General features: G+C 48.7%; 1 protein-coding gene across 1 annotated transcript in view; it reads left to right on the forward strand.

Moving 5' to 3' along the window:
- The window catches only part of LOC144160159 (uncharacterized), a 114,972-nt gene that overhangs the window by 51,640 nt on the left and 37,433 nt on the right, over positions 1-25,899 (forward strand). The window contains exons 5-8 of the mRNA XM_077691766.1: positions 1,206-1,385; positions 6,946-7,105; positions 10,219-10,467; positions 12,798-12,965. Of these exons, the coding sequence (XP_077547892.1) occupies positions 1,206-1,385; positions 6,946-7,105; positions 10,219-10,467; positions 12,798-12,965 (757 nt within the window). The remainder of the gene's footprint in view (positions 1-1,205; positions 1,386-6,945; positions 7,106-10,218; positions 10,468-12,797; positions 12,966-25,899) is intronic.

Here is a 25,899-nt window from a genome sequence, read left to right on the forward strand (position 1 = left end):
GTTTTTATACACAGAGGGCCAAAAAACGCTACGAAAGAAGGCATTACCTTGCGTTCGCATTATAGAAGAATTGGTTTCATGGCGATCCTATCCCTCAATGCCGCAGATTAAGTGAGTAGTTAAGGAGGCAAATTCTTTGGCATTGACGTGCATATTGACTTTATATATTTCTACGAGCGGTAGTACGAGGCGATTTCCTAGTGTATTCCATTATCGAAAAAATTGACAATTAACCTACTAATTAAGAGCAACAATTATTACATGATTATAGGCATTCTAAGGAAAAAAATAAAATCTTTCAATCAATGGGTGCAACATACGTAAATACAAGCAATTTACGCCAAATCTATATTGGCACCATACATTAGGGGTTGTTTAAGGAGAAACCCTGCAAACTTTTTATTAGGTGTTCGTATGGGTTATCCATGACAGAAAAAAAAACAATTTGACATCTGAGTGGGCCTGCCACGGCTTATTGGAACAGGAGGCCTTTTAGGTTTTTTCACGTCGTTAGGGCTGGGTGTACAGGCGAAACGTCATGCTCGCCCGTTCAGAAGCTCTTGAGGGTCAAATCAGAGCGTCTTTTTTCTGCATTTGTACGGGTACATTTGTCAGAAGAAACCAGCTTGATATATCAGCACTCCGAGTATATGTAGAGAAATTCCTAAGAACAAAATATTGACAATAGATTCGCCTAATATAGGAGTGTATTGGGGGCGAAACTCAGAAACTGATGTTTAGATGCTTGTATGTGCTACATATTTCAAAAACACCCCGCTCGATATATTAAGGGTTCTTCAAGGTTATCAGGAATCTCCGGAAACACAAATTACACCACGTTAATTTTGTGCTAGTGCAATTAAAAAAATCAGTTTTAGCAAGCCCCAACGCAATGACATAAATCTACTCACGAAAAAGTCTAAGTCTATAAGTTCGGCATTTTCGGCTGGGCGTTTATGAGTCAGTGAGTCGGTGGGTCTGTTGGCTCGTCAGTGGGGCATTTCTCTTTTCAGATATACACTAACTATTAGCCCATTGACTCGAGCTACCGCTGCGTATTTCCCCCTTGACCACTGTGTATTACGAAGGCATATCTCTGCTTAAGCTTTACACTGACTGCCCTTGGGAACGATTGCTACACCCTAAAGGAGGGAGTTCTCTTTGCAGTGGAGGGAAAATGCACGTTTCCCATCTCAAATCCGCAGGATGACTGTCCCCTACGGTGGAGGGGCGCTTGGAGGCGTGGACCAGCTGGAGTGTGGGCTGTCTGTTGACACGACGCCTCGGGTGGCATGCAGCAGCAGACGGCTCAGCCCCAGGCGCCAAACCAGCGAAGAGATCGAAGAGGCGCTGGACGCCAAGTGCGCCCAACTACTCTCGCCCAGGTGCTCCTCTAGATGCAAGCCTACGCCCAGCTTCCTTGTTCCTTACCGATGGATGCTGCTAAGTCACACGGCTTTCCTTTTCAACCACAGACATATCCAACGAACCATTCTGTTTCTAAAGTCCACAAAGATCTCCCTACCAATACGATAAACACTCCACTGTATCAAATAATCAATAGCTGTCAGTTGGTACTAAAATGTTGCTAGAGCGCCGTGTACAAAAAGAGCTCCCAAATGTATGAAATGAGTTGCGGCATCCTGTGAGATCCCGTGAATTCGAAAAAAAATTGAATTCGTCTCCTACAAATCAGTGTGTCGAACAAAAAAAAAAATACCGGTTCCGCTGCGGTTCTGGTTCAGGCGAAATCATTTCTTTCTGGTTCAGTTTCGGTTCGACAAAATCACGTACCGAACCGGTTCGCGAACCGGTTCGGAAGCTTGAACCGGTTCGCGAACCGGTTCGATGAGTGGAATTATCACTGAAATTAGAAAAAAAAAACATTTAGTAGTTTAAAACGACAGTCAAATAAAAATACAAACAAGAATTCAAAATGCTGCTGTTCCCCAAGGCCAGTGGCGCAATTGCAAAGCAAACTTTAAACAATTTCAAGATATTAGAAAAACAGATGAAGTGGCGACGATTTACCACCTACTTTCTCGCCCGGACTTTATGTTGTCCAAGCGACTATTCATAATGCCACCGCCAAGAGATATGACGGTGGGATATATTTTCTGCCCTTTGCTCTTTTGTTCAAATCGCAATCGTCGCTATGGGATCGCCCATCACGCTAACCTTGAAACCTTAAATTTAGGCCTGCGTACAGGCGCGTTCAAGTACCAGTGCTTAATACCAAGGGCGCACATTTTTTATATTTGTAACAAAACAGAAAAATCCTACAACAGGCACATAAATACTACCAATGAACTAGATTATGTGGTCACCCTGAATAATTTGTTAGCTGTCACCTCACCGAATGTATAAGCCACATTTTTGTTACAAGTGAGCTTTAGTTAACAACGATCAGTCACTGCATTATTCCTCTGACCACTGCAATTCCTTTTGTGATAGCTGTACCGGATGTGTGCATTGCAATCAGTATGTCATCGTACCGCCTGACTTCCGGCCATCGTTCCGTGTGCTACATTGCGGAATCTTATAACAGATTATGCTGTTACAAAATAAAAGGGAAATTTGACGTGCGAAGCATGAGATATGATTTTTTTGGGCAGACGCTCTTTAATTCGTCCACAGCAGTACTCCCCTCCGGAACGAGTAGCAGTAGAAGTAATGTAGCGAGTTGGACAGTCAGTACAAGTGCACCTTAAAAAAAAAAGCATATCTAAAAAAGAAAAAAAACTGCAGAACAAGCCGAAAAGATGATCGCTGGGTGAATGGGGCCGTGTGAGGTACCGGCCTGCCTTTCTGCACGTGTCATCTGCTTTATTATTGTTTCTGCTTCCAAGACAAGGTCGACGGCTGCAGTTTCTTGCCAAGGGATTAAGTGCGCACCTTAACAGTTTTTCCTGACATATCTGTTGTTATTGGTATCTGTAAAAAACGGTACCTGTCCACTGTACTGTCCTCAAAAACTGATCACGGAACTCACTTCCTTCGCATTGATGACACTTTTGGTTGTGAAAGGCAAGGCAAAGAAAAGTATTGAGCAATATCCACGTTTTGGCACCCTTTTTTACTTATTCGGTTTTACTTACTTTTTGCGTAAGATTTTAGAACAACGTGATTCGTCTTTTCTTTTGTGTTGTTTTCCGTGTAAACACATTTAAAAAAAAATTTATGCTTCGTGCTATATCTCTGCTCCGAGTCGCAGCTGATGTTGCAGGCGGGCAGACTTATTTTAACCAGCTGGTGATATTAAACGTGGATCAAAATCTTGATACACGGACGTTCTCGATTTCCATCTACTCCCGGAAAGCGGTCGTGGGGCAGGGAGATCGAGGCCACTTGTGGTCAGCAGCAAACGGCTTAGCTACTGAGCATCTCCTGAGGTAATACTTGTCATGTAGTAACAATTTGCAGGTGTCGGACGTTTTGAAAAAAATTATGAAATGCAAAAAGTTCGTACACATCGGGTGTAGGCTTTCACTGTTACGCAGTAGAACATTCCTGAAGCCTGACTGCTCCAATAAAGTCGCAGCTAGGGAAGGGCGAAGTCGTTCTATATCCCCTGCAAGCTGCCGAGAATGAGATTTCGTTTGGTCACCTTGCACTACGCTCGCGCTTCCAGCAGCAACAGACCTTTGCTACATTGGTGCTCATTCATTTCCCCTGTTGTTACAGAGAGCGTGATAATGTGCAATTGTCTGGAGGGGAAAGTGCGCCAGAGGGTACGAAGTTGATGGTACGTGAAAGAAAAAAAAAAGCCTGAAATGCTTTGACTGTGCAATATCAACAAAGGGGGGTCGAACAGGTAACCTTTATTATGAACCGGTAACCGTTATTTTTTTTTTCGGTTCAGTTCCGGTTCGGTTTCAGCGTGCTCAAAAAATGATGGTTCGGGTTCGGGTTCAGCTCCGGTTTTCGGTTCGGTTCGGCTCCGGTTCGACACCCTGCTAAAAATACGGTAATTGCTCGCGACATTGTTTACTTATAGCTCTGATGCCACACCGTGGGCTACAAAACTCTCCAGAATGCGTTCACGAGTGAGAGGTTGCGGAAGAAAAACATAACGTGCTTGTATCCACTTCCGGGCTGAGGGCTGTGAACACCTGTTTCATAGTCCCCTTGGCACAAAAATGCCGCAGTCAAGATGTATTAGGGCGCAAGCCGTGCGCGTCCTTACCACGAGAAAACGCGGTGTCGCAGTTATTGTGCCCGAAAGATGACCGTAAATATGCTCCATTAAGCAAGCACGGATCAATGTCAAAATAGACGCGCCACCGAAGTATTGTACAAATACAAACACTGCAACTCAGTTGCTGTGTCACAGAAGCCGTTAAAGGGACACTGAAGTGATTTGTAAACATTGCGGGATTACTAGCGCAAATTGTACCCCGGAGTCAGTAGGCCATGTTTCGACCACTCTGAGTGCGTTTACGTGAATTTATTTAGTAGAAAAATTAATTCACATATGCTGTTCTCCCCTCTGCATTCTTGCCCATTTTCTGTGGCGTTTTCGGGTGACGTCAGGAGGTGATGACTTGGCTTGACTGCGTTACTGCACGGCTCGCCGACTTTTCGACAGAGTCAGTCGGCCCATCGTTTATGGTACAGCGTTAAGGCCGCCGGCCCGCGACGGGTCGCTGCAATTCGTTCGCTCAGCTGAAACTAAGCCACGACACGTTTGTGAATGGAAGAATGTGCGTTTCTTTAGTTTGTTAGTTTGTATACTGTAACAAGCTCCAAGTCCAGGTCGCTCCACACAAGCGCTGCACAAGCGCACATGCGACGCTTCGCTGACTGGTACGCCAGTGGGAAAATCTAAGGCCACCTGAAGGCGTGAGAAGTCATCGAAGCCAATATAGGTAATAAGGAAATAAAATGAACTGAAGCTTTTACCGTACAGTGTAAAACTACGGAGCAGGAAGCACTTTTTTTGATTGATTGATTGATTGATTGGTTTATTGTAGGGTTTAACGCGCCGACGCAACGCAGGCGATGAGGCGCGCCGTAGTGGAGGGCTCCGGATTATTTTTAGTGCAGGAGTATCTTTAACGTGCGCCGAAATCTCGTACACATGGGCGTTCTTGCTTTTCCCCTCCATCAGAAAAGCGGCCGCCGTGGCCGGGAATCGAACCCGCGACCTCGTGCTCAGCAGCGCAACACCTTAGCCACTGAGCCACCGCGGCGGGTAAGCACTTTTTTGCGCTGGGTGAACAAGCACAGCGGTCAGCAGCACGACTACGCGTCTTCGAACGCTTTTCCGTCTAAGAAATGCAATTGCTAAACCTGAGATATTGTGGAAATTCGGGGGACGCCTACTGCACGAGCACTATACAACAAATAGTCACCTAAGCTGCTTGAAATGCTAAAACTATATAAAAGTGTAAACTGGTTATACATCATGTACCTCATATTTCCAACGCCGGCAGCGCTGCCCCATGGCCGAGTGTTCTAGAGCACTAGGCACGTTATTTTGCAAGTTGGAAGTTTGAATCCCCGAGAATACTTTTTGTTTGTAAGGTGATTTTTTTCGTTTTCGGCCGATTTTTTCTAAACTAAGATCACCATTTTTGGGCCGTGACGTTCACTGCTCCACGAACGAGTTCGCAGAATGCACGCAGACTGACACTGATGCGCTAGCGAGTTCTCGTTGGCGTGCTGTTGCCATAAGCACCGACTGCTTGCGGGCAGTGCACGCACAGGCCAGAATCAGCAGACCCGTGGCCTGGCGCGAACGCGCTTTTTACGATACGGGCATGAGTGAGGCAAGCTCCAAATATGGGGGAAAAGCGCATGACATTTGGGCGTCGGCGGGCGGACGTTCATTCACTGCGTTGACCTCGCCTAGTGATTACTGCAATTCCAAGCCGATATGTGAGGCTTATCTTAGGCATTTTACAGCCGACAACATGGCAGAAGCGCGGTATAACGATTACTGAGATATGGAGAAGGCCCATCAGATAACGGAGGATGTCACGCATGTTGTTTTGCAGAACCGAAAGCGATACTTGTTTGAATGCTAATCGTGCGCCTCGTCCAATCATGGTGCACCTCCTCCTGTCGTCACAGCTTTTAGTTGGTGCGGCCGCCGCAGACCGCGCATGGTAGTTTTTTTTCTTTCGAGCTTTATAAAATAATTACCAACTTGTCAAACGAATAAACGACGAAACGTGTATTCATTTGATCCAGTCTACGCAGTGAAAGAAAAAAACTGGAGCTTTACGAATTCACTTCAGTGTCCCTTTAAGTAGGCGGGGGCTCCGAGCTCACGTATGATGTCGCCGCAGGAGTGCCGTGCACTAGAAAAATGACGTCGTGCGAGAGAGGCGGGGCATATGTTGCGTGTTGTGTATAAGGCGTAACGCTACCTGCCTCTGCTGCGTCAGATCCGCTAACACGAGCACCGAATGCAATACCAGCAGGACAAACTTTAAGAACTTTACTCGAAAATGTTTCACCCACCCGACACAAATGCTTTAGCATTCTTACACGTGAACAATGTTAAATGTCCCTTCCTAGTTTGCGGCTCTCAGACTATTGGGCGAATCGAGAGAAAACTAGCGCGTGAAATATCAGCGGAGACTTGAGGACACATCCTTCTATTTGATAATGTGAAACGTAAATTCCCCGTTAAACCTTATAATTTCGCTTCTAGCTGCTACACCTATACAAGCATCGTTATTCGCATGCTGGGCTATTGAGCTGTTTTCGCAATCCTGTTGTACTCTATTCGTCGTGTGCGACTGCCATTTCCGTCAGAAGCAGACTGCTTTCACGTATTTTCACTCACTGATTCCTCCACTGATATTATTTGTGCCGAACAGAAGGGGGTAAACTTTAATCGGGGCGCCTTGAGGTGATGTTGTAAGGCTGCCGAGTGTGCGCGTGTACCGTAGAGGTAATCCCCGTGAGGTGGTAGAGCGAAGCCCTTGTGCGCAGTGCACGCATCTCCCTGGCCTACTACCGAAACGAGTACGAGACGCGTGCCATGACCGTTGACGCTTTGGTGGCCGTGCTGCTGGAGCTGCTGGACACGCCCCACAAGTACGCCCTGCTGGGACACCTCCGGAATTCCATCCGGCCGGAGGACCTCGACAAGGTACGTGCGCCGCGTATGTACTCAGACTGAACACCCGAGCCAGAGCTGCGCTTTATAAGCATTCGAGAGCCAACCAGTGTTGGGTCTGAGCGCCTCTTTACTCAAGGTTTCTTCTTCGTGTGACTCTCTTCGCTACTCTTGAAACACATTTCATGCGCTAAACGATTTTTTGTCTGTGCATATGCTATAAAAGTGGCGTTTTCCTTCCGTGGATTTCTTGTGACAAGGTCTCTTCCTTGGATCTCTTGTGACGGTATCTCGGCTGACGTCTCAATCCATCACGGGTACGCTGTATGTTTAACGATCGGCTCAAATCCCCTACGTCTTCGACGAATCCAAACTGGATATCTATTTCTTATAAGAAAATCTCAGTTGGGAAGTAGAGCTTTTTTGTAGATGAGCACGGGATCGTAGGTTCCGTTCAAAGTCGCGAATACTGCTTATTGGAATAAAAAAACAAAAGCCCCCGCGTGTACGAGATTTTAGTGTTGACAGAGAACTCCGTAACTGCCGGTGGGGAGGGCCTATCCAGCAAGCACCAATGTATCCTGGGCCGTCAGAGCGCCCGAAGATGGCACTTGCTGTTATGAAAAGTTTACTCATTCGCTCATTCTCTAAGCAATCGCTCAGGAGCCTCAGAACTATTTGTTTGGGACCCCTTGGTCGCCGTATGTCCCTGCACGTATCTTTCTGCTCGTTAAAATCGCTTTGTACTTTTCTCGGGGAGAAAGGTTTATCACCCCGTGAAAAAGTGTGCCATCCCTTCTTAAAGAAAGTTGAGATAAGCGCGAAAGCTATAAGTGCGTCCCATCGATCGTGAAACCTTCAAAAACCAAAATCGCAAACGAAGAACAAGCCCATGCAACGATTTTTAAACGCACCTACGAAGGATCTAAATGTATACCGATGCGTGATTTGTGAGATAAAGATATACTATTGTACTCCTTCTTCATGATCGATGAGCGTATTGTCTTATCTAGAGCCATTCTTTTTTCGCGATTTTCAAGTCACCGGTTGGACCCAATGGAAGCCCGGTTTTACGCATGCGCCCTGTGTCCAGAGATCTTATCAGAGCTTTTCGGTCGAACAACCGCGCTATGGGAAAATCCATTAGTTTCTTGACAGGATGCCATCGGTTCCACTAAGAAAGCTTTCGGTTGAATATACGTTCGTTGTAGTTGCCGTACATCATGTTTTCGAACAAGGGACGAACGCCACGCAGAACCATAGGTCACATTTGCTGCTACCATTCATCCCTACGGCCTCGCCGACGCACTCGCAATGCGGCCGCGGAGTTGCAGCCATCATAGTCGCCGTGTGGTATTGGTGTCATCGCTTCGTACACATGGCTTGCAGGGTTCGGCAAACACCCCCAGAAGGGAGTTGTACTGCAATTAAAATAAATTGATTTATTCGCACGAAACCTACAAGAAGACTTGGCAATTCTTGCGGGAGAAACAATGCATACGCAACTTGATAGCCCTACTATAAAAAAACTGAGGGAGAGGCAGGAAGCAACAGCGATACAAAAAAATTTGAGCGAATCAATAAACAAAAGCATGAAAAGTAGCAAGTAAAGCAGAACAGTTTGGGAAAAGCCAGGAATCTTAAAAGTGGGGGAGAAAAACAGGGAAGACAGTTGTAAGAAATAATGTGGCGTCAATAGAAACAGAAATCAAGAGGAGGGTTGCATAAAGACAATGTCTAACCGAAAACGACATGACCTTCAGTGAGAGGTGATGCGCTATGAAGCCATTGGCAATAAATAAAACTAATTACAAGAGCATTGCAGCTGCAATCGATCAGCACGCACATTTTAACTTCTGCAAAAAAGAAACTACCGAATATAATCGGCACATTATATAGCTGGTCCAAAAGTGATATAACTAGACAGCTCAATTCGAAGGACCTTGCAGCACCTCCAATAAGCACTTTCACTCATGTCTTCATGCCTGGAAGCAGCATGAGAACAATAGTCATCGCCCGCAGGGAGAGGCTCTGCTGATCGTCGCAGCAGATAGGCCTTCCAGTTCCTCCCTTGCTTTTGTAGCGATTTTCTTTATAGTGGCTATTGGCGTGTTATTGTTCCAACTGAAAGTAAGTGGTCCCATAGCGATGACGTCTCCCGAATGACGTCATTCGAGAGCGCAAACAACGCCAAGAACGGGGAAAAAAGTTTGGAGCAAGCATCTATGTCATCTGCAGCTGGCGTAGTGCAGTTATACTTTGCTGACGTACTTTGCGACCCCCTGTTCTAAGTGATGAATGCGCTTATCGACTACGTTCTCAACGCGTTTGATATTCAAAAAAGTTTAAACTCGGGTTTCAGGGTTTCTCTAAATGTTAAAGTAGCAGCAGAACACGCATCAAAGACACACAATTTTCTCTACGAACTTTTCACATAACCAATAACCAGCTACTAACTGGATGCTGGTATTTTCATGCTTGCAATAAGCGGCTGCAGCCTGGACGAATCACAACGGGGAGGAGAAAGTGACACGAACCAACATCGAGGTTTCTTGTATCCATGCTTTGAAGGTTTCTGGGCTGTAGTTTAAAAAGGCTTCTGAAACACGCAATCTTGGCTCAGCAAAGGCGTGCGAAATGAAATGTAGACTCCGCGTAAGAAATATCAAATTTCGCACTGTGCTCTCAGATCTTCGTAGGCGTGCTTCATTGCAATTCTTTTACAAATGATGAAGATTGTGACCATTCGGCTTGAATCTACGATTTGCAGTCGTCGATCTGTTTGCGCATTTCGCATATCCGAGGAAGGCAGTACCGTGGACCTCCGCTGGAGAATCTCTGTGTGTTTTCAGGGCGTTATCACAATGCCACAAACAAAACTTTATGGTGATATGCATTGTTGTAACTTCATCTAACAGTCGTCAGTATATCATCATAATGGGGTAAAACGGTAACGTTTGCAGTTTTGCTATCTTCTCGAGAGAATGATTCCATGTGTAGTCCTACAAACTTCCACAAGGCAGACAAATGTGAATGCGCAGTTCGACGAGCTTCTCTACCGGCGGGAAGTCCAGGCGGCGCGGTCCAAGGAGACCCAGCAGCAAGTGCAGCTTCAGCTTCAGCAACAGCAGCAGCAGCAGCAGCAGCAACAGCAGCAGCAGCAGTCGTCGGGTGTGGAAGGCGCCTGCGGGGGCGGCGCCGAGCTGCCCAGCGAAGACAGCGGCGTGGACTTGGCCAGCGGAGGTCCTCAGCCGGCGGGCGGCCAGCAGGGCAGCCGTAGGCGCCGACCTCCGTTCCGTCGGCACAGCAGTGGTGGTGAGTCCGGCGACAAGCAGCTAGCCGTGGAGGACCGCCGCTGGAGCAGCGTCAGCGAGCCACCCATGGACCCGGACGTGGTACGTGCTCGCACTTTTACCCTCGGAGGGCGCGCTTTCCGCAAACCGCCTATAGTCACACCCGAGGCCCGGTTGAAAAGCCGGGCTCTGTAGTCCACGTCTTCGAACCCTGGATTCATTACCCACTACTTGTACGGGTGTCATAAACGTTGAGGAAACTATTTCACGATCTTCTTGCAATCATTTACGTTCGAACCCCATAGACCCTTCATTTCTATGCCGACAGGTCTGCAGAAAAAATGACTAGTCTAGAATGTTATGAGACTAAGAATTTTGCCCGGAGGAAGGTTAGAGTACTTTCTTGTAGAGAGCACCGGTGATGTCGGTCAATGGAAGTGCCTTGCAATAGCCACAATAATCGCGTTGTCTTCACGACAGGCGATGACACAAGGAAAGGAAAGGCCTAGATGCCCGGTGTTTCTCGAAAAACCTGCGCTCTCAACACAACCTGCCTTACTACTCAGCTGAGCTGTTCACATTCGGAGGAGGCAAACCAAAAACAGCATGCTGTACAAGCATGCATTTGAAATCGCTGTTGACATTGTTTTAAAGTGTGCGAAGTAAAATGTTAACATATCTTTTTACTCCTGGGGAATGATGTCAGCAGGGGTCTAGATCATTTGTAAAAGAATGCACGTTTGTCAGGAGGGTCACATGCTGCTTTATTACAGTTTCTAGCTGAAATCTACGCGCTGATTCCGTAAAATAATATCCAGAATAAAATTTTCAGAACATTTCCTACCAGTTTTAATTCTCGGTAGTTGCACACCAGCTCGGAAGGAATCTCGCGTGGATGAGGTATTCCGTTCATTAATATTATGTACATCCTTCCAGCCACTCGTTGGTAGACAAAATAGAAGTGATTAAATTCTCGTATTTAAGATTTGACTTCGATTTCTGTAGCGTTAGGAATTATTAACGAACAATCAGACGTATGTGCTACTCAGTTATCTTTTTTGTTGTGGTCAGGGAGAAGGGAGTAGGTTGGAGGAAGTGGCTGGTTGGCCCGTTTTAAGCACGAGTTTCTTTTACCAGACATTCTTAGCAATGCTTCTTCACCAAAAACCCAGCGTAGGGCACTGTGTTCAACGAACGTATCCTGTCAGCACACACAAAAAAGAAATTGCCGTGATAAAGGGACGTATATTAGGCACAATGCGTGCACGGTACTCAGGAAGTTGCTGTTAGAGGTGATGGCGTGAAATGTGCTAAGAGATGCGCGATCCCTTGAAGCGCTATCCATGTCGCTTGTATCGGTTTACGTTACATAATCGCGCCGCCCTTCGCATGCGTGACTTCCTGTACACGCCTTAATACCAGGGGGCTAACACCGATCGCCTGGGTCGGTTGTGGCGTTCTGTTCTACCTGACGTTTCATCCGCCGTGGAAGGAGCCCGCATGATGGCCCCCAGCGACGGTGTCCGGACGGTGAAGCGGTCGCCTGTCTTTACGCTGCAATCGTGGCACCGTCACGCAATCTCATCAGCTTTCCTCGTCGGCATTCGATCGATATCTGCTGTTCCGCCGCGCGCTAAACAAAGGTCACTGCGCACTGTCTCGAGTAGCCGAGTCTCGAACCTGCGACCCCACGCTCGGAGCACGCCTCTTGGTTTCCCCATTCCGGATACTCCGTGCTCATTTTGAGGCCTGTGGCTATCAAACCATAAGATCCTTCCAAGTATGGGTTAACAATTTTTTAGGACACCTAATCACTCCATATATGATGCGGTGAATGCGAAAGCATTAGTGGAGAATCGGGATGCTGGTATGCTGGTGTTGTGTACGCCGCTTTGTTTTATAGCCGTTGTTGATATAGACGGTTCAGAGTCCATTGCCATACACCGCATCGAAGAAATTTGTGGAACGAGTGTCATGTGTAATGTATACATTCTACACACGGTAATTTCGTGGAACCTACAGTGGGAGGTGTCCACCGGTGCGCATGTGTCCTCGCATTATCACCGTCCCCCATCTTTCGCCCTTTTCAATGTTTCCGTCCTCTTTCGGTTACTATGACTGAGAGGCTTGGTCAATCACCAGTGTTTGCCCTCCATGCATTTTAGTAGCGGGAACGTGCATTGGTGCTCACCTAATTGGTACTTGTGTGATTACCATGCTCACATTTATCATTTAACATATGTCTTTAAAGTCCAACTGCACTCAAAATTTCGACCTCTTTAAAACCATATTTCCGTATAGTCTGCCTAAACAGAAAGCAAGATGCAAAATACAACAGCTGAAATGCGCGTGGACGACGCAAGCGGTCAGCGAAAATCGCCGATTTTGAAACCGAAATCGAGGAGAGCGCGTTCATTAAAATGACGTTACAGCCATCCAGCGAGCGTCCGGACGGTCAGAAGCTCGGGAGCAAGCCTGCGTGCAAGCTCTACGCGCGCACAGGGCAGACACTGGGTGAAGAGCTCGCAGCAAAACTCGACTCGTTCTCCAGCTGCGTGGCTGGCCAGAGGAAGAAGCCCCGGATGGCCGGAGCGTCACAGGTGCGTCGTGGCTGTTTACACTATCCGCATACAGTTGCAGCGTGAACTGCGGCGGAGCTTTGTTAAACGCTTCTGACTGATTAACGAGGCGTTTCACGGGGCTACCACTCGTGTCCCAGCTGATTTGGTGGTACTTACTGCACATTAAAAACAAATTTGCTCGAGGTGGAATTTGAGTGCAGTTGGCTTTGAACGCACGCTTCTACGTTTGTACGTAGAAGGCCTCAACGTTTTCACTTCGTTCCCCTTTGGTCGGCTGGAATCACCGTGCTGTGATGGTCCAGCAGTTCCGTGCTACGGAAGACCTTTGTTCGAACGCCACCCATCGCAAAATTTGCCAGAATCTGTTTTCAACTCGATTGGCTACTTTGTTTATAAGAGCTTCCCTGAGAAACTCGACATCATTTAAAAAGCACTCATTGGCGTGCATTTTATACTCTCAGCGGTCTGCCATTTTGTGTACCGTATCTGTAGGCCACTTTCTGTGGCCTCAAGACTGCATTTTCGACCAACATGGTTAACTGATGTGTTCAAATTAACAAGCGGAACGTCGTACCGTCTAACGCATGAAGTCCGCAGTTCGTGCGGGACCGTTAATGAAATGTGTTCCCATGACGGTAGGGTACCAAATCACAGCTAGAAGACAGCCGCACTCGAATCTTATCCAAACCTGAGTATCCGGTGTGCCACAGTTCTCCTTCTTGGCCATACACTACACCTTTAAGAGTAAAATTGAACATGGGTGGTCTACAAGACCCGTACTTAACTTTGCTTAATACCCCTCGCCCTCCCGAGAGAAAACATCTTTTCGAACGAGCTAACGGTCAAGGAAAACCGCAGTAAAATATGCAGCAAACAAGTTTGTTGTCCTACGACCTCTCAGGGAGGATTTCAGTAGCACCAAGGTCACTGAATTAGTCGGTAGCGCCAAATTTTCCGTTACAATTTAGAAGAGCGGCGACGTAGTCTCTCCTATATTCCAAAGCTGAGGACCATTTTTGTAACAACTACGGAGCTGGCGAAGAGGGTAGTAGCGCCAGATCTGAACAGAAACGCGTACACATTCTTTCGTGCTCCCTTTGTTTTGCCTTCCACGCAGTGCGCGTACACATTTGGGAGCGGTGTTTTACTGCTAGACATACACGAGGAAGGCGGGAAAGAATGAGAGGGGGTGCGCCGACCGTGTGGCCGCGGAGACGGGACAAACTGTGTCGCGCTCTACTTGGGGCCAGGCCCCAATTAGTGCGGCTGGTGTAGCCGGCGGTGGCGGACCGAACCCGTGATCCCCTTTTTATAGCCGGCAATTGCGGCACGTCGTTGGCGGGGGGCTATACAGTTGCCTCTGAAGGGCAGCGGAGACAAAAAGAAAAAGAAATCCTTATGCCGCCTCGACGCTTGCGCTATTAGCCGGAGCGTCTCTTTTGCTTCTCCGTTTGCTTCTCCTCAACGGTTCTGTTGTCTGAGCGGTTCGCTTCTCCGTTACTCGGAGAAGAGGGGGAAGCGGTGGTGGAGAGAGGCGTCCTGCGCCTTTTGCGCAGTTTTACAGCTCTGACCTACTGCCACGACTTCATTACGTCTGTGGTTTTTCTTTCTTTTTAATTTTCACGCAACGGTTTTCAACATAGTTCCTTCCCCTCTTTCTTTCTCATTTTTGCCTCGTATACAGCTTTGCTCTTTTTTTTTCATTTTCCGCGTTTTCTGTTTGTTATTTCCATCTGTCCCTCCCTGCCTCCTCTTTTCATCCTCTCCCTCCGCTTTCGTACTCGAGTGCACTGGTGTTTGTCCCATCCAGTTCGTATCCACGCTGGCGCACGCATGTGGGTGTGGCGCGCGTGCTGTCTTCTTTGTGACGAGGTGCGCAAAGCCACCTTTTATTCCATCAGCATAATTGTTCAGGCCCCCCAATGCACCTGGATGCTCGCAACAACTGCGCCGAACAAGAGTGATGGTGACCTGCAGAAGATTTTTTTTTATCCGGAAGTCGCCCTTTAGCAGCGTATCCTTGATTGGATGACTGTTAACTGTGCGTCCTCGCGTGTGCGTGTGTGTGTGTGTGTATGCGAGAGAGGGAGGGAGAGAAGGAGACGGGAGGAGCGACATAACTGCGGTGACCGTGTTTTTTTACCCAACCCTTAAAAATGGGGTATTTCTGACCATAATATAAATAAGAAAAATTCGCAACCGACTGTTATTTGGTAGTTCTGGCAATACATTATTGCAGGAAAGGGATGACCTAGAAAGAAGGCTACATCTAATCCGAAGACTAACATGGCAGAAGAATTCATGTTACGGTGCCTTTAGACGAATATCTTACCCGGTGGCCCCCGTTTCCGTGAGATCTACCCTACCCTGTACTACCCCAAACGTAAACATGCCCACCCCCTCGTATTGTTTACCACATGGTATGGGAATGCCACCTCACCCCACTCCTACACCCCCCTTGCAACCCAATACCTTAGAAGATTTTTCGCCATAAGTGAAGAAGATTTCGCCTAGAAATTTCGCCATATGTGGCCGTGGAAAAAAGAAATGGCCACTACTGACAAAAATAAAATCAGACAAATACTCAATTACGGTGTTTTAGCATCAGTGGACCGTGGTACCGTTACCGCAGTCGTCAGCTTAACGTAACTGTGAATTTACTGCCCACTAACGGAGTCACCACGTCGAAGGGAGGACAAAAATGCGTTTTCGTCAACCCCGCCGCAGATTCGGCTGTGCGGCACTCGTAAAAGAAACGGGCTGTCCTTTTAGCCCAATATTTTTCAGGAGAAAGTATCCAACTGTCATTTTGGGCTGTAGTCGCCATTCCTGTCACGACTTGCAGTGGAGCCGTCGAGGCAAAGGCTGCCTTGCAGTCATGCCGGCATAATGGCTCAGGTGAAAGGATTTGAGGTCTGTTCTGGTCACGTCGCATTCAATAATTTTCCATGGTGACACCTTGAAAAAAAGCGTGGCTCCGCAACGAATTCAACTGACCAACACTTCTATCTTCGTGCACTTGCGGGCGAACCAGTCAGTCCACATGCCCACATTCCCGGACCCGTCCCCATTTGCGAATATTGAATCGAGTAACATGAATGATTGGCCTAGTTGGTATTCCATGGTTTGGCACAGTTGAGCGCAAAGAATAGACAGGGACTGAAAAAGGACACGACACAATTGCGCTACTACAACTGAAGTTTATTACACAGACACCCCGTTTATAAACACGCTAATAACAGATAAAACCATACAAAAAACATAAAACGAACAAAAAAGGGCAAGAACAAAATAGTGGTCACATGAGATTATATTTTCAAGCTCAGGTACACCTGCGATCAACGCGTGCGCTATCAACCCCAAGAAATTTCATTTCTTTGGCCGATAAGTGCAAAGATGGCACGCTGATGCAGCTGTCTTGAGAACTCTGAATACTTGCTGCTTCTACTATCTCCCTAGTGCGCTGGTCCCTCGATTTGAATATCACCTCGAATTTGTCAAACACTGAACTGCGTAAGCAATCTTTGCAGTAAGCGGTTAAGTGTTCCCCTATGCCGCGGCGTTGTTTGAACTGACCGTTTTCGACGGTACACTCCTGTACCGGCAGCTCGCTCAGCTTTACGAGTTTTAGCTGACCGTTTTTGACGGTCCGTTCAGCTCCGGTAGCGAGCGAGGGCGCCATTGCGCATGCATGGCGTGCTTGGCGGCGAACGGCATTGGCCCCAGTCACGGCTAGGTCAGCTGGTATACCCCCCAGGTAACCGATAATTGCGCCACTAGCGCCAATGTGTCCCCTGGTGCTTGGTAGGCCAAACTGTCAAACCAAAAAACAACAATAAATCACTCATGCTGCTATGGCAACGCTTTAGTTGATGGGCGAGGAGAAAACGCCATGCCGCTTATCGTCTTCTATGGGCTGAACGAGCGCGACTGTCGCCTTCGTGTGCCGCAAGCGTGAACAAACACCGCTTGCATTTTGCTTTTCAGATTGTGTTGCTGATGCACATCTTGTTTTCGACAGCTTTCAGGTGCTAATTTGCTTGGACTCTCAGCTAGTGCACAAAACATTTGTTTCGATATCTTTTTTTAGTTGTACACGCGCGAGCCAGCACGCCCTGAAGCGTGACAATTTTGTTTGGCGCAGAAAAAGTAGTAGGGAGGAAATGTGGTTTTATTAGCAACGTATCGCAAGCGAAGTTCAATACATGCCACAATCGCACAGAGCTGTGTATCTGGTATACTAAGTACAAATGTCCGCATTCTGTGTCGGTTATACAAACATAAGATACATCTTCGTACAATTAATCGTATACAGACGATTGCTGCGGGGGTCACCACGTTCATTTACTGTACACAATACAATTCTACAGAAACGATGTTTCATAAAATCACGCGTTCCTGACTAATAAAATGATTATGAAGTGAGATGACCAGCCCATTTCGCCACCATTAACAACCGCTCCATATTCTTATTCTCGTAAACTTGCTAGCCCAAAGAAACCTTTTATAGCTAGCGAATTTTCTGCAAAATTTCCCTGTAAGTCACACCTAGTCAGTGGAAAAAATACGACCATGGATATCAAAAAACAACACGCAAAAGCGAAAAGGTACAAAAAATGTGACCTACCACAGATTGAAAAGCGAAGCGCAGCTTGGCCGTCGCGCAGGTAACTCAAACTTCTCGTAACGCGGAACGCAAGCGGTCAGCTACCACGTAAATAATTTGAGGATTCTTTCATGTTAATTCGGTCAATTCCGGAAAATGTGGTGCATACAAGTTTTCAGTGCATGACCCGTTGCTTGTAAGCACAATTTTAGGGAACAGTTTAGAAGACGGTAACGCATATTTTCAGAAATTCAAATAGGTTGCCAAGATGCGGGTTGAAATGCGAAGGGCGCTTTGGGAGCGGGTTGTAACGGGAAGGGCGTTTTGGGAACGGGCTGAAACAGAAAGCGCCCAAACGGGAAGGTCGTTTCGGGAACGGACGCACACGGGACGGGTCAAGCGGGAAGGGCGTTTCGGGAATGGGTTCAAACGGGAAGGGGTCAAACGGGATTGGGTTCTTTCGGGCTACACCCGCCCTAACACCAGCACCCACGCTCGTGAAATAAACATTTATTCCTTCTCTTCCCCTCCAATCTCTCTCCTTCCACGATAAACATGGTGTAGGCTTGCTCAGGTCAATTCAATTTTCCCGTTCTCACCCTGCTCACGCGCTATCTATTGCAACCTTTCATTACTCGTCCACTTGAAGTGCCGTCTTGAGGTGTAAGCTCGGACGCCAGCACTTTTGGTATTTTAGATGAAAACATTGCTTTCAACTCATTTTATTTTTAATTTGCCATCGCAAAACTCGAGCTCACATCTATTTTTAATAAAAAAGCACTGCAAGTACAAGTTGCGTATTGATGTATTGTTTCAATTATTCCTTGTGGTTTCTTTTTGCTCAACTGCTCAACAGTGTAGATAAGTATCAAGAATGGTGCCAGATGTAGTAGTTTGGAAAAGTTTTGCATATATAAACTACCTGTTCATGAACTCTTCTAACATTTACCCAGGTTGCTGAAACGTACGTACGTACGGACGGACGTACCAAAACTTTTGGTTTAAGTTGCCCAAAAACGACTGTTGTCCTAAAAAAATTTCGCGTTTCACCCGTGGAAGCTACATCTGCGCCATGAGGCTCACCGCAGTGGAGGGCTCCGGATTAATGTTGACCAGCAGTGGTCTCTAACGTGCGCCTAAATCTCTACGCATGATCGTTTCCGTTTTTTGCCTCCATAAGAAAAACAGCCACAGCGGCCAAGATCGAACCTCCGTCCTCCGACTCTGCCGCGCAACGCCTGAGCCAGTAAGCAATGCGGCCGGCGTAGTAGCCAAACACAATAAATTTTGCCAGAGAAGTGTCTAAAGGGCAGAACAACCGCGGTGCTTTACACGTGGGTGAATCGTTTATTCAAGAGCGAAACAGGTAACCTTATGTTTCTAGCTCAACCACAAGTGAACATCGGCTCCTCAATTCGACGTCCAGTTGAGGCAACCCAGTCAGCTACAGGAATCTGTTAAGGGAGTGACACAGGGTTTCACATAATTTAGTAATTTTTATTACCTACAGAGGCGAACTCTATTCAATATTTTCGCTATTTTCTTTAACGCCGCACAATATCTGCTTTTACCTTCTTCGTTTGAGCGACCTCTTACTTTGGTTTGTTGATAACGCGAGTCATGTATTCTTGTATATTTTTGAGCTCACAGCATTTTGCGGCAAAAACGGGATTTCGTTAGTCGGGTATGGGCGCATGCTTCGCACTGCAGTTATTAGGTACCTAGAAAGAAACAAGACGAGTCACAAGCGCTGTCACCCGACTGCTTGTTATAAGAAAAGCACAGCGCTTATAGGCGGCACTAAAGCTGACATTGTGGCCATTCCGCTTATTACGACAGCCGATCGCCCATTTCCGAAGACGGAGAATATTCGTGTTGAAATGATTTCGGTTTCTATGTGGAAGTAACTAGCAAATCAACATGTAATCAGTGCGTTTTTGAATGCTTCAAAACAGGGGGGCAAGGGGCGTGAACCTATAATCAACTCATTCCATGGAATGTAAAATGAGTGCGCCTTTAGAGCCAGTGGCCCGGGTCGTAGGCAATATCAATATCTCTCCACCACTTGCTACAGCGTGAGCATGCCGCCCGTGTACACCGCGGTCAAGGCTAGCAAGTGTGTTAGCGGTTATGCCAACAGAGTGGCCCAGCTCGTATTTAGTATATAGTCCTTCTTTCGAGGAGACCGTGCACGACATATTCGAAAGCACAATTCTGCCTGCACCGAGTAATTCAATTCGCACCGCACACGCGAATGCGCCGGCGCTCGGGCTGTCTCCCCGTTAGCCGTCGGTTTTCGCACCGTTTTTTCGGAACCCTGCCGTTCGCTGTCAGGTCTGGGGAAGCGGGAAGGCTAGCATGGTTGGAGATAACTGCAGTAAATGGGCCAGTCACCTGAACCACAGCACTGCGCCCCGAATGAAGACAAGAACCGTTAACACCAACGGCGCGCCTTTAGTTTAGGGTATTAATGCGAAAACATAAGTTGACTATGTTGGTCGAACATTCGGCGCCCACGACCCACGAAATGCGGCCCACGGATGACACACAAAATGGCCGGAACTCAGCTCACAAAATATGGCCGGCTCCTCAAAGGATATGATGTTGCCCTGCTCATCACTGGTTCCTGTAGCGACGTTTCTGCCAGTGCCTTCTCGTGCGAATCACGCGCACATCACTGCCTGGTGGCCCCTTTATGCGTGAACTGAAAGAGATAATTTTCTCTGGCCGGACCGAGCAGGCTTTGCGCCTTCAGCGACATCCAAATGCATGCGGTGCACGGCTGCAGGATCAAACGCACAGGGTTCGGGCTGCTACTTGGTGGGCTGCCACTTACAGGAGCATGCTGTGATGTCCTGTGATCACACAAGCAGGTGGGAAACAAAGTGTGTCTCCGCAGAATGTCATTTTCGCCGGGCGATGCCAATGCAGGTGTGTATTGTGTCATAGTAACCCGAAGGAGGAAAGGAGAAAAAATAAATTAATGATCATCTTAATAATGAGACGACGTGTGCGCGTTGTGCGATTAGACGCAGGCTTTCGCAATCACACAGCATAAGGATTGCTTAGGTGCCGTGCTATATTTAGTAAATTAAGCTACTTTGATTTCAGCAGGCAGTATGCAATGCCTGCTATAGGGGCTGGAGCTAAACGCATGTGATGCTTGACGGGGGTTCTTCACACCCTAAAATCGTACCCTCTTCGCACCTTAAAGGAGTACTGACACCACATTTTGACGCCTAAAATGATATAATTGGCTTCAGTAGTTTGTACAGATGCCTCACAGAAATTTTTGCAGCGATCCGAGGCCATAATCACATCTAAAATCGATTTTGATTATCCCAGCCGCGAGCTTCCACAAATCGGCAGCACTAGCGAAATCGCTTTCGGCGTGACGAAACATCGGCCTGCGTGTCTGGCTGGTTCAGGGTGACGTCATATAGTCGTTTTCGGAACCGGAAACGATATCCTGCGCTGGTGTTGTCGGTGGTATTCGTTTCGGCAGGAGACGTGGGCGTAGCTGTGTGAGCAATGCTTGTAAACTTTGCGTGTTCGACGTCTTTGCTCTTCAGTTCGTGGACGGCGCAGTGCCGGCACCGCGCGGTGCGCGATGTCGACGGGCACCGCGGCGACGCGGCGGTGCGCGTCGCCGAGCTCGCCCAAGTTGTGCTATGGCAAGCTCGCGGGATGCGAAGTACTGCTCGTGGAAGCCTGTCCGAGCAAATCGACGACGACGCCAAGATGCATTATTTTCCACGCGAGGACATGCAGCGCTAAACGTGGACTGAGTTCGTGCACGGCGGCGGCCGCAAGAACTGTCGCCCCAGCCAGCGGGCTGGGGGTTGCTCGGGTCACCATGGGTGTTGGGAACTGTAGGCTTGGTATTGTGGCGACTATTTGATCGCTGGTATCTGTACAACTGCGAATGACCGCCCCTTACACAACTTTTTACCACACTATCATCCCCCTTTTCGCATATGGAGCTTTGTTTTGGCGATAATTTCCGTTTCAGCGATCGGTGACCAAGACATCTGCCGTGGCCTGTTTTGATTCTAGCACGCAGGTGGCGCCATCTTTCGGCCGCTCGCCGCACCGCGGTGCCGGCAGTGCTGGGTCGGAGCGCCGAACCTCCGCTGCCGGTCAGCGTAGGCGTACCATCACGGCAAATATCTGAATGCCACTTTTAAATTCAGCTCTGATGGCAAACCCTAGCACAATTTTCAACACAGTAACATCTACGTTCTCGCATGTGGAGCTTCTTTTTCGCGATCAGAGTGATTAGAAGAGTGGCGACAAGCTGTTGCTATCACGGTCTGCGCCGGTTCGAGCCGCAGCGATATAAAAAAACGGACGACGGCGAAGACATCGCCGGCCTAATCGCCTGGACAAATAAAGTTGTTCTGTCTGTCGGGTGGCAGTGACTCATCCGAGTCCGACGATTCAGACGACATGTCGACTGCGCGGGCGAGTGCGGAGCATATTGTCACGAAGCCAAGGACGACGCAGTTGTCTTGCAGGAGAAACAAGTTTATTGGAGCGAACTTGTGCTCCCCTAACAACTCAAAAGAATACAGAGGCGGCGAAGCAGCGGTCAACAAAGTGACTTGCGTCAGCGAGCGTCGCAGAATCGAATGCCCCGGTGTCCGCACTGCAGGCTTTTTATCTTTTGGCGCGCGTGGTTCTCGAAACGTCGATTCGCATCGAGAACATAGTAGACCCAAGAAGATTATTCTGGGCTGTTCACGTTAGATCGGAATGCTCTCCCTATCACAACAGATAACACATGCGGCACAGAAAGAAAGAATTGAACACGCGCTTTCCTTGGCGCAGAGATAACACAGACCGGCACAGCCGGGCGGTAAAAGCAAAATACAAATAAACAAACCCAATGTATGGTTCGCGGCATTACCCCCCCTCTAAGAGTGCATCGACCCGATGCTAACATAAGCGACAGTCCGAACAAATGAAAATAAAAGTTCGTCATCGTGCGTAGAAAGGTTTTAAGCGAACCACGTGGACGACTTCAGGCCGCGTGCGTCGTCGTGATGTGCCGGAGTCACCATCGGGGATCACTTCGTAGGTAAGTTGGCCAACACGTCGTAGAATCTGGTAGGGTCCGAAATACCGTCGCAGGAGCTTCTCACTGAGTCCGCGTCGTCGGATGGGAGTCCAAACCCACACACGATCCCCTGGTTGGTACTCGGCGTCTCGGCGTCGGAGGTTGTAGCGGCCCGCATCCACCAGCTGCTGGCCCGTTATACGAACTCGAGCGAGCTGGCGGGCCTCCTCCGCACGTTGAAGATATCCGTGGACGTCGGCGTTGAGGTCGTCGTCTTCTACGTGCGGAAGCATGGCGTCGAGCATCGTAGTCGGCCTTCTACCGTAGACAAGCTCGAACGGCGTCAGCTGCGTCGTCTCGTGGATAGCCGTGTTGTACGCAAACGTGACATACGGGAGAACTTCGTCCCAAGTCTTATGTTCAACGTCAACGTACATTGACAGCATATCTGCGATTGTCTTGTTCAGACGTTCTGTTAGTCCGTTCGTTTGGGGGTGGTACGCGGTCGTTCTTCGGTGATCCGTGTTGCTGTAGCGTAATACTCCTTGCATCAGCTCTGCAGTAAATGCCGTTCCGCGGTCTGTGATTAGGACTTCCGGGGCTCCATGTCGTAGCACAACTTGGCTTATAAAGAACTTCGCCACTTCTTGTGCAGTCCCCCTCGGAAGAGCGGCGGTCTCTGCGTAGCGCGTCATGTAGTCTGTCGCTACGACAATCCACTTGTTCTGTGATCGTGACGTAGGGAACGGGCCTAAAAGGTCCATTCCAATCTGTTGAAATGGTCTCGATGGGACGGCGATCGGTTGCAGAAGTCCGGCGGGTCTTGTCGGCGGCGTTTTTCGTCGCTGGCAGTCACGGCAGCTCCGGACGTAGTGGGTGACGTCAGAGGTAAGGCCGGGCCAGTAGTACCTCGCCTTGATTTTTCCAATAGTGCGGGCTGTGCCCAGATGTCCGGAAGACGGGTCGTCGTGGCACGCTTCCAAAATTTCGTCACGAAGGTCCGCGGGGATGACGAGGAGGTAATTCGCTCTTGTTCCGGGGCAGAAATTCTTCTTCACAAGGACGGAGTTTCTCAGGCTGAATGCTGGTAAGCTGCGTTTGAAGGTCCTAGGAACGGCAACGTTGCATCCCTCGAGGTACTCGATTATGACGCGTAAGTCGGGGTCGGCACGCTGCTGGGCGGCTAGGTCGCTCTCCGTCACGATCCCAAAGAACGCGCTGTCTTCATCAGAGTCTTGTGGTGGGTCGACGGGGGCGCGGGACAGGCAGTCGGCGTCGGAGTGTTTCCTGCCGGATTTATAAACGACGGTAACGTCGAACTCCTGCAGGCGCAAGCTCCACCGCCCAAGACGGCCAGAGGGGTCCTTCAAATTGGCGAGCCAACACAGCGCATGGTGGTCTGTTACAACCTTGAATGGCCTTCCATACACGTATGGGCGAAATTTTGAAATCGCCCATATAATAGCCAGGCACTCTTTCTCAGAGGCAGAATAGTTTTTCTCCTCCTTCGACAGACCACGGCTGGCATAGGCGATTACCCTTTCGCAGCCGCTTTGCTTTTGGACAAGGACGGCACCCAAGCCGATATCACTGGCGTCCGTGTGCATTTCCGTTTCGGCATTTTCGTCGAAATGAGCGAGCACGGGCGGGCTTTGCAGGCGTATTTGCAGCTCGCAGAATGCTTTTTCTTGGTCGTTTTCCCAGCTGAAAGGGGTGCTATCTTTCGTCAAGCGCGTGAGTGGCTCTGCAATGCGTGCGAAGTTTGCCACGAAGCGCCGGTAGTATGCGCACAGCCCGAGAAATCTTCGCACGCCCTTCTTGTCTTTCGGCCTCGGGAAGTTCGCAATCGCTGAAGTTTTTGCCGGGTCAGGTAGGACTCCCGCGGCGTTGACGACGTGGCCCAAGAACTTGAGTTCCCCGTATGCGAAACGGCACTTTTCAGGCTTTAGCGTCAACCCCGACGTACGAATGGCCTCGAGTACAGACTCCAACCTTGCAAGGTGTTCGTCGAAAGTCCGGGCGAATACCACTACGTCGTCGAGGTATACGAGGCAGGTGTGCCACTTAAGGCCAGCTAGCACAGTGTCCATGACTCTTTGAAACGTCGCTGGTGCTGTGCACAGCCCAAACGGCATCACCTTGAACTCGTATAGGCCGTCTGGGGTTATAAATGCAGTCTTCTCTCGGTCTCTCTCGTCCACTTCGATTTGCCAGTAGCCGGTCTTCAGGTCCATCGATGAGAAGTACTTCGCGTGGCAGAGGTGGTCGAGGGCGTCGTCGATTCGGGGAAGGGGGTACACGTCCTTTTTCGTGATTTTGTTCAGTCGCCGGTAGTCAACGCAAAACCTTAATGTGCCGTCTTTTTTTTTTACGAGTACGACGGGCGCAGCCCAGGGGCTTTTCGATGGCTGTATAATGTCATCGCTCAGCATGTCGTCGACTTGAGTCCGGATGGCTTCCCGTTCGTGTGAAGAGACGCGGTACGGTGACTGTCTGGTAGGTGGGGCTCCATCTTCGGTTATTATTCGGTGCTTCGCTAGAGTGGTCTGACGTAGTTTTGCGCTCGACGAAAAACATTCGCTGTAGCGACGCAGCAAAGCCAATAATTTTTTCCGTTGTTCTTGCGGTAGCGCCGGATTCACGTCGAATGGCTGCGGGAGCTTGAAGGTTTCTACGGGTGTGCGTTCAAAGTCGGCGACTGCGATCACATCACTTGCTTCTTGCGTTTCTTCGAGGAACGCAATTGCAGCTCCCTTGTTTAAATGCTGGTACTCTTCGGTGAAATTAGTGACCAAAACGTGAGATTGGCGTTGCTTAAAGTGCGCAATGCCTCTTGCGACGGAGACGCCGCGGTCGAGAAGCAACCTTCGATCACTCTCTACGATAGCGTCGATGTCAGAAGCAGCATCCTCACAGTAGACGGCGATCATCAAGCTTGCGCGGGGTGGCAGGGTGATGTGATCGTCGGCGATCCTGACAGCAGCACGGTGATCGGGGTTCGGTTGCGGCGTCGTGGAGTGATCGGAGGAAAATGTTATCGACTTGGTCTGCAGATCAATTATTGCGCCGTTGTCCGTCAAAAAGTCAATTCCGAGAATCACGTCGCGGGAGCAGTTAGGCAGAACGACGAACGCCGCAGGGTACGTTGTGCCGTCTATGGTGACGCGCGATGTGCACATTCCACTTGGCGTCACGAGGTGGCCTCCTGCTGTGCGTATGTGCGGACCGTTCCATCTGGTCATAACTTTCTTCAGTTTAGACGCAAATGGTCCGCTCATTGCCGAATA

The sequence above is a fragment of the Haemaphysalis longicornis genome, unplaced genomic scaffold (genome assembly GCF_048455015.1).
Source record: "Haemaphysalis longicornis isolate Haplotype H1 unplaced genomic scaffold, Haemaphysalis longicornis Haplotype H1 scaffold_1, whole genome shotgun sequence".
Taxonomy (NCBI): Eukaryota; Metazoa; Arthropoda; class Arachnida; order Ixodida; family Ixodidae; genus Haemaphysalis; species Haemaphysalis longicornis.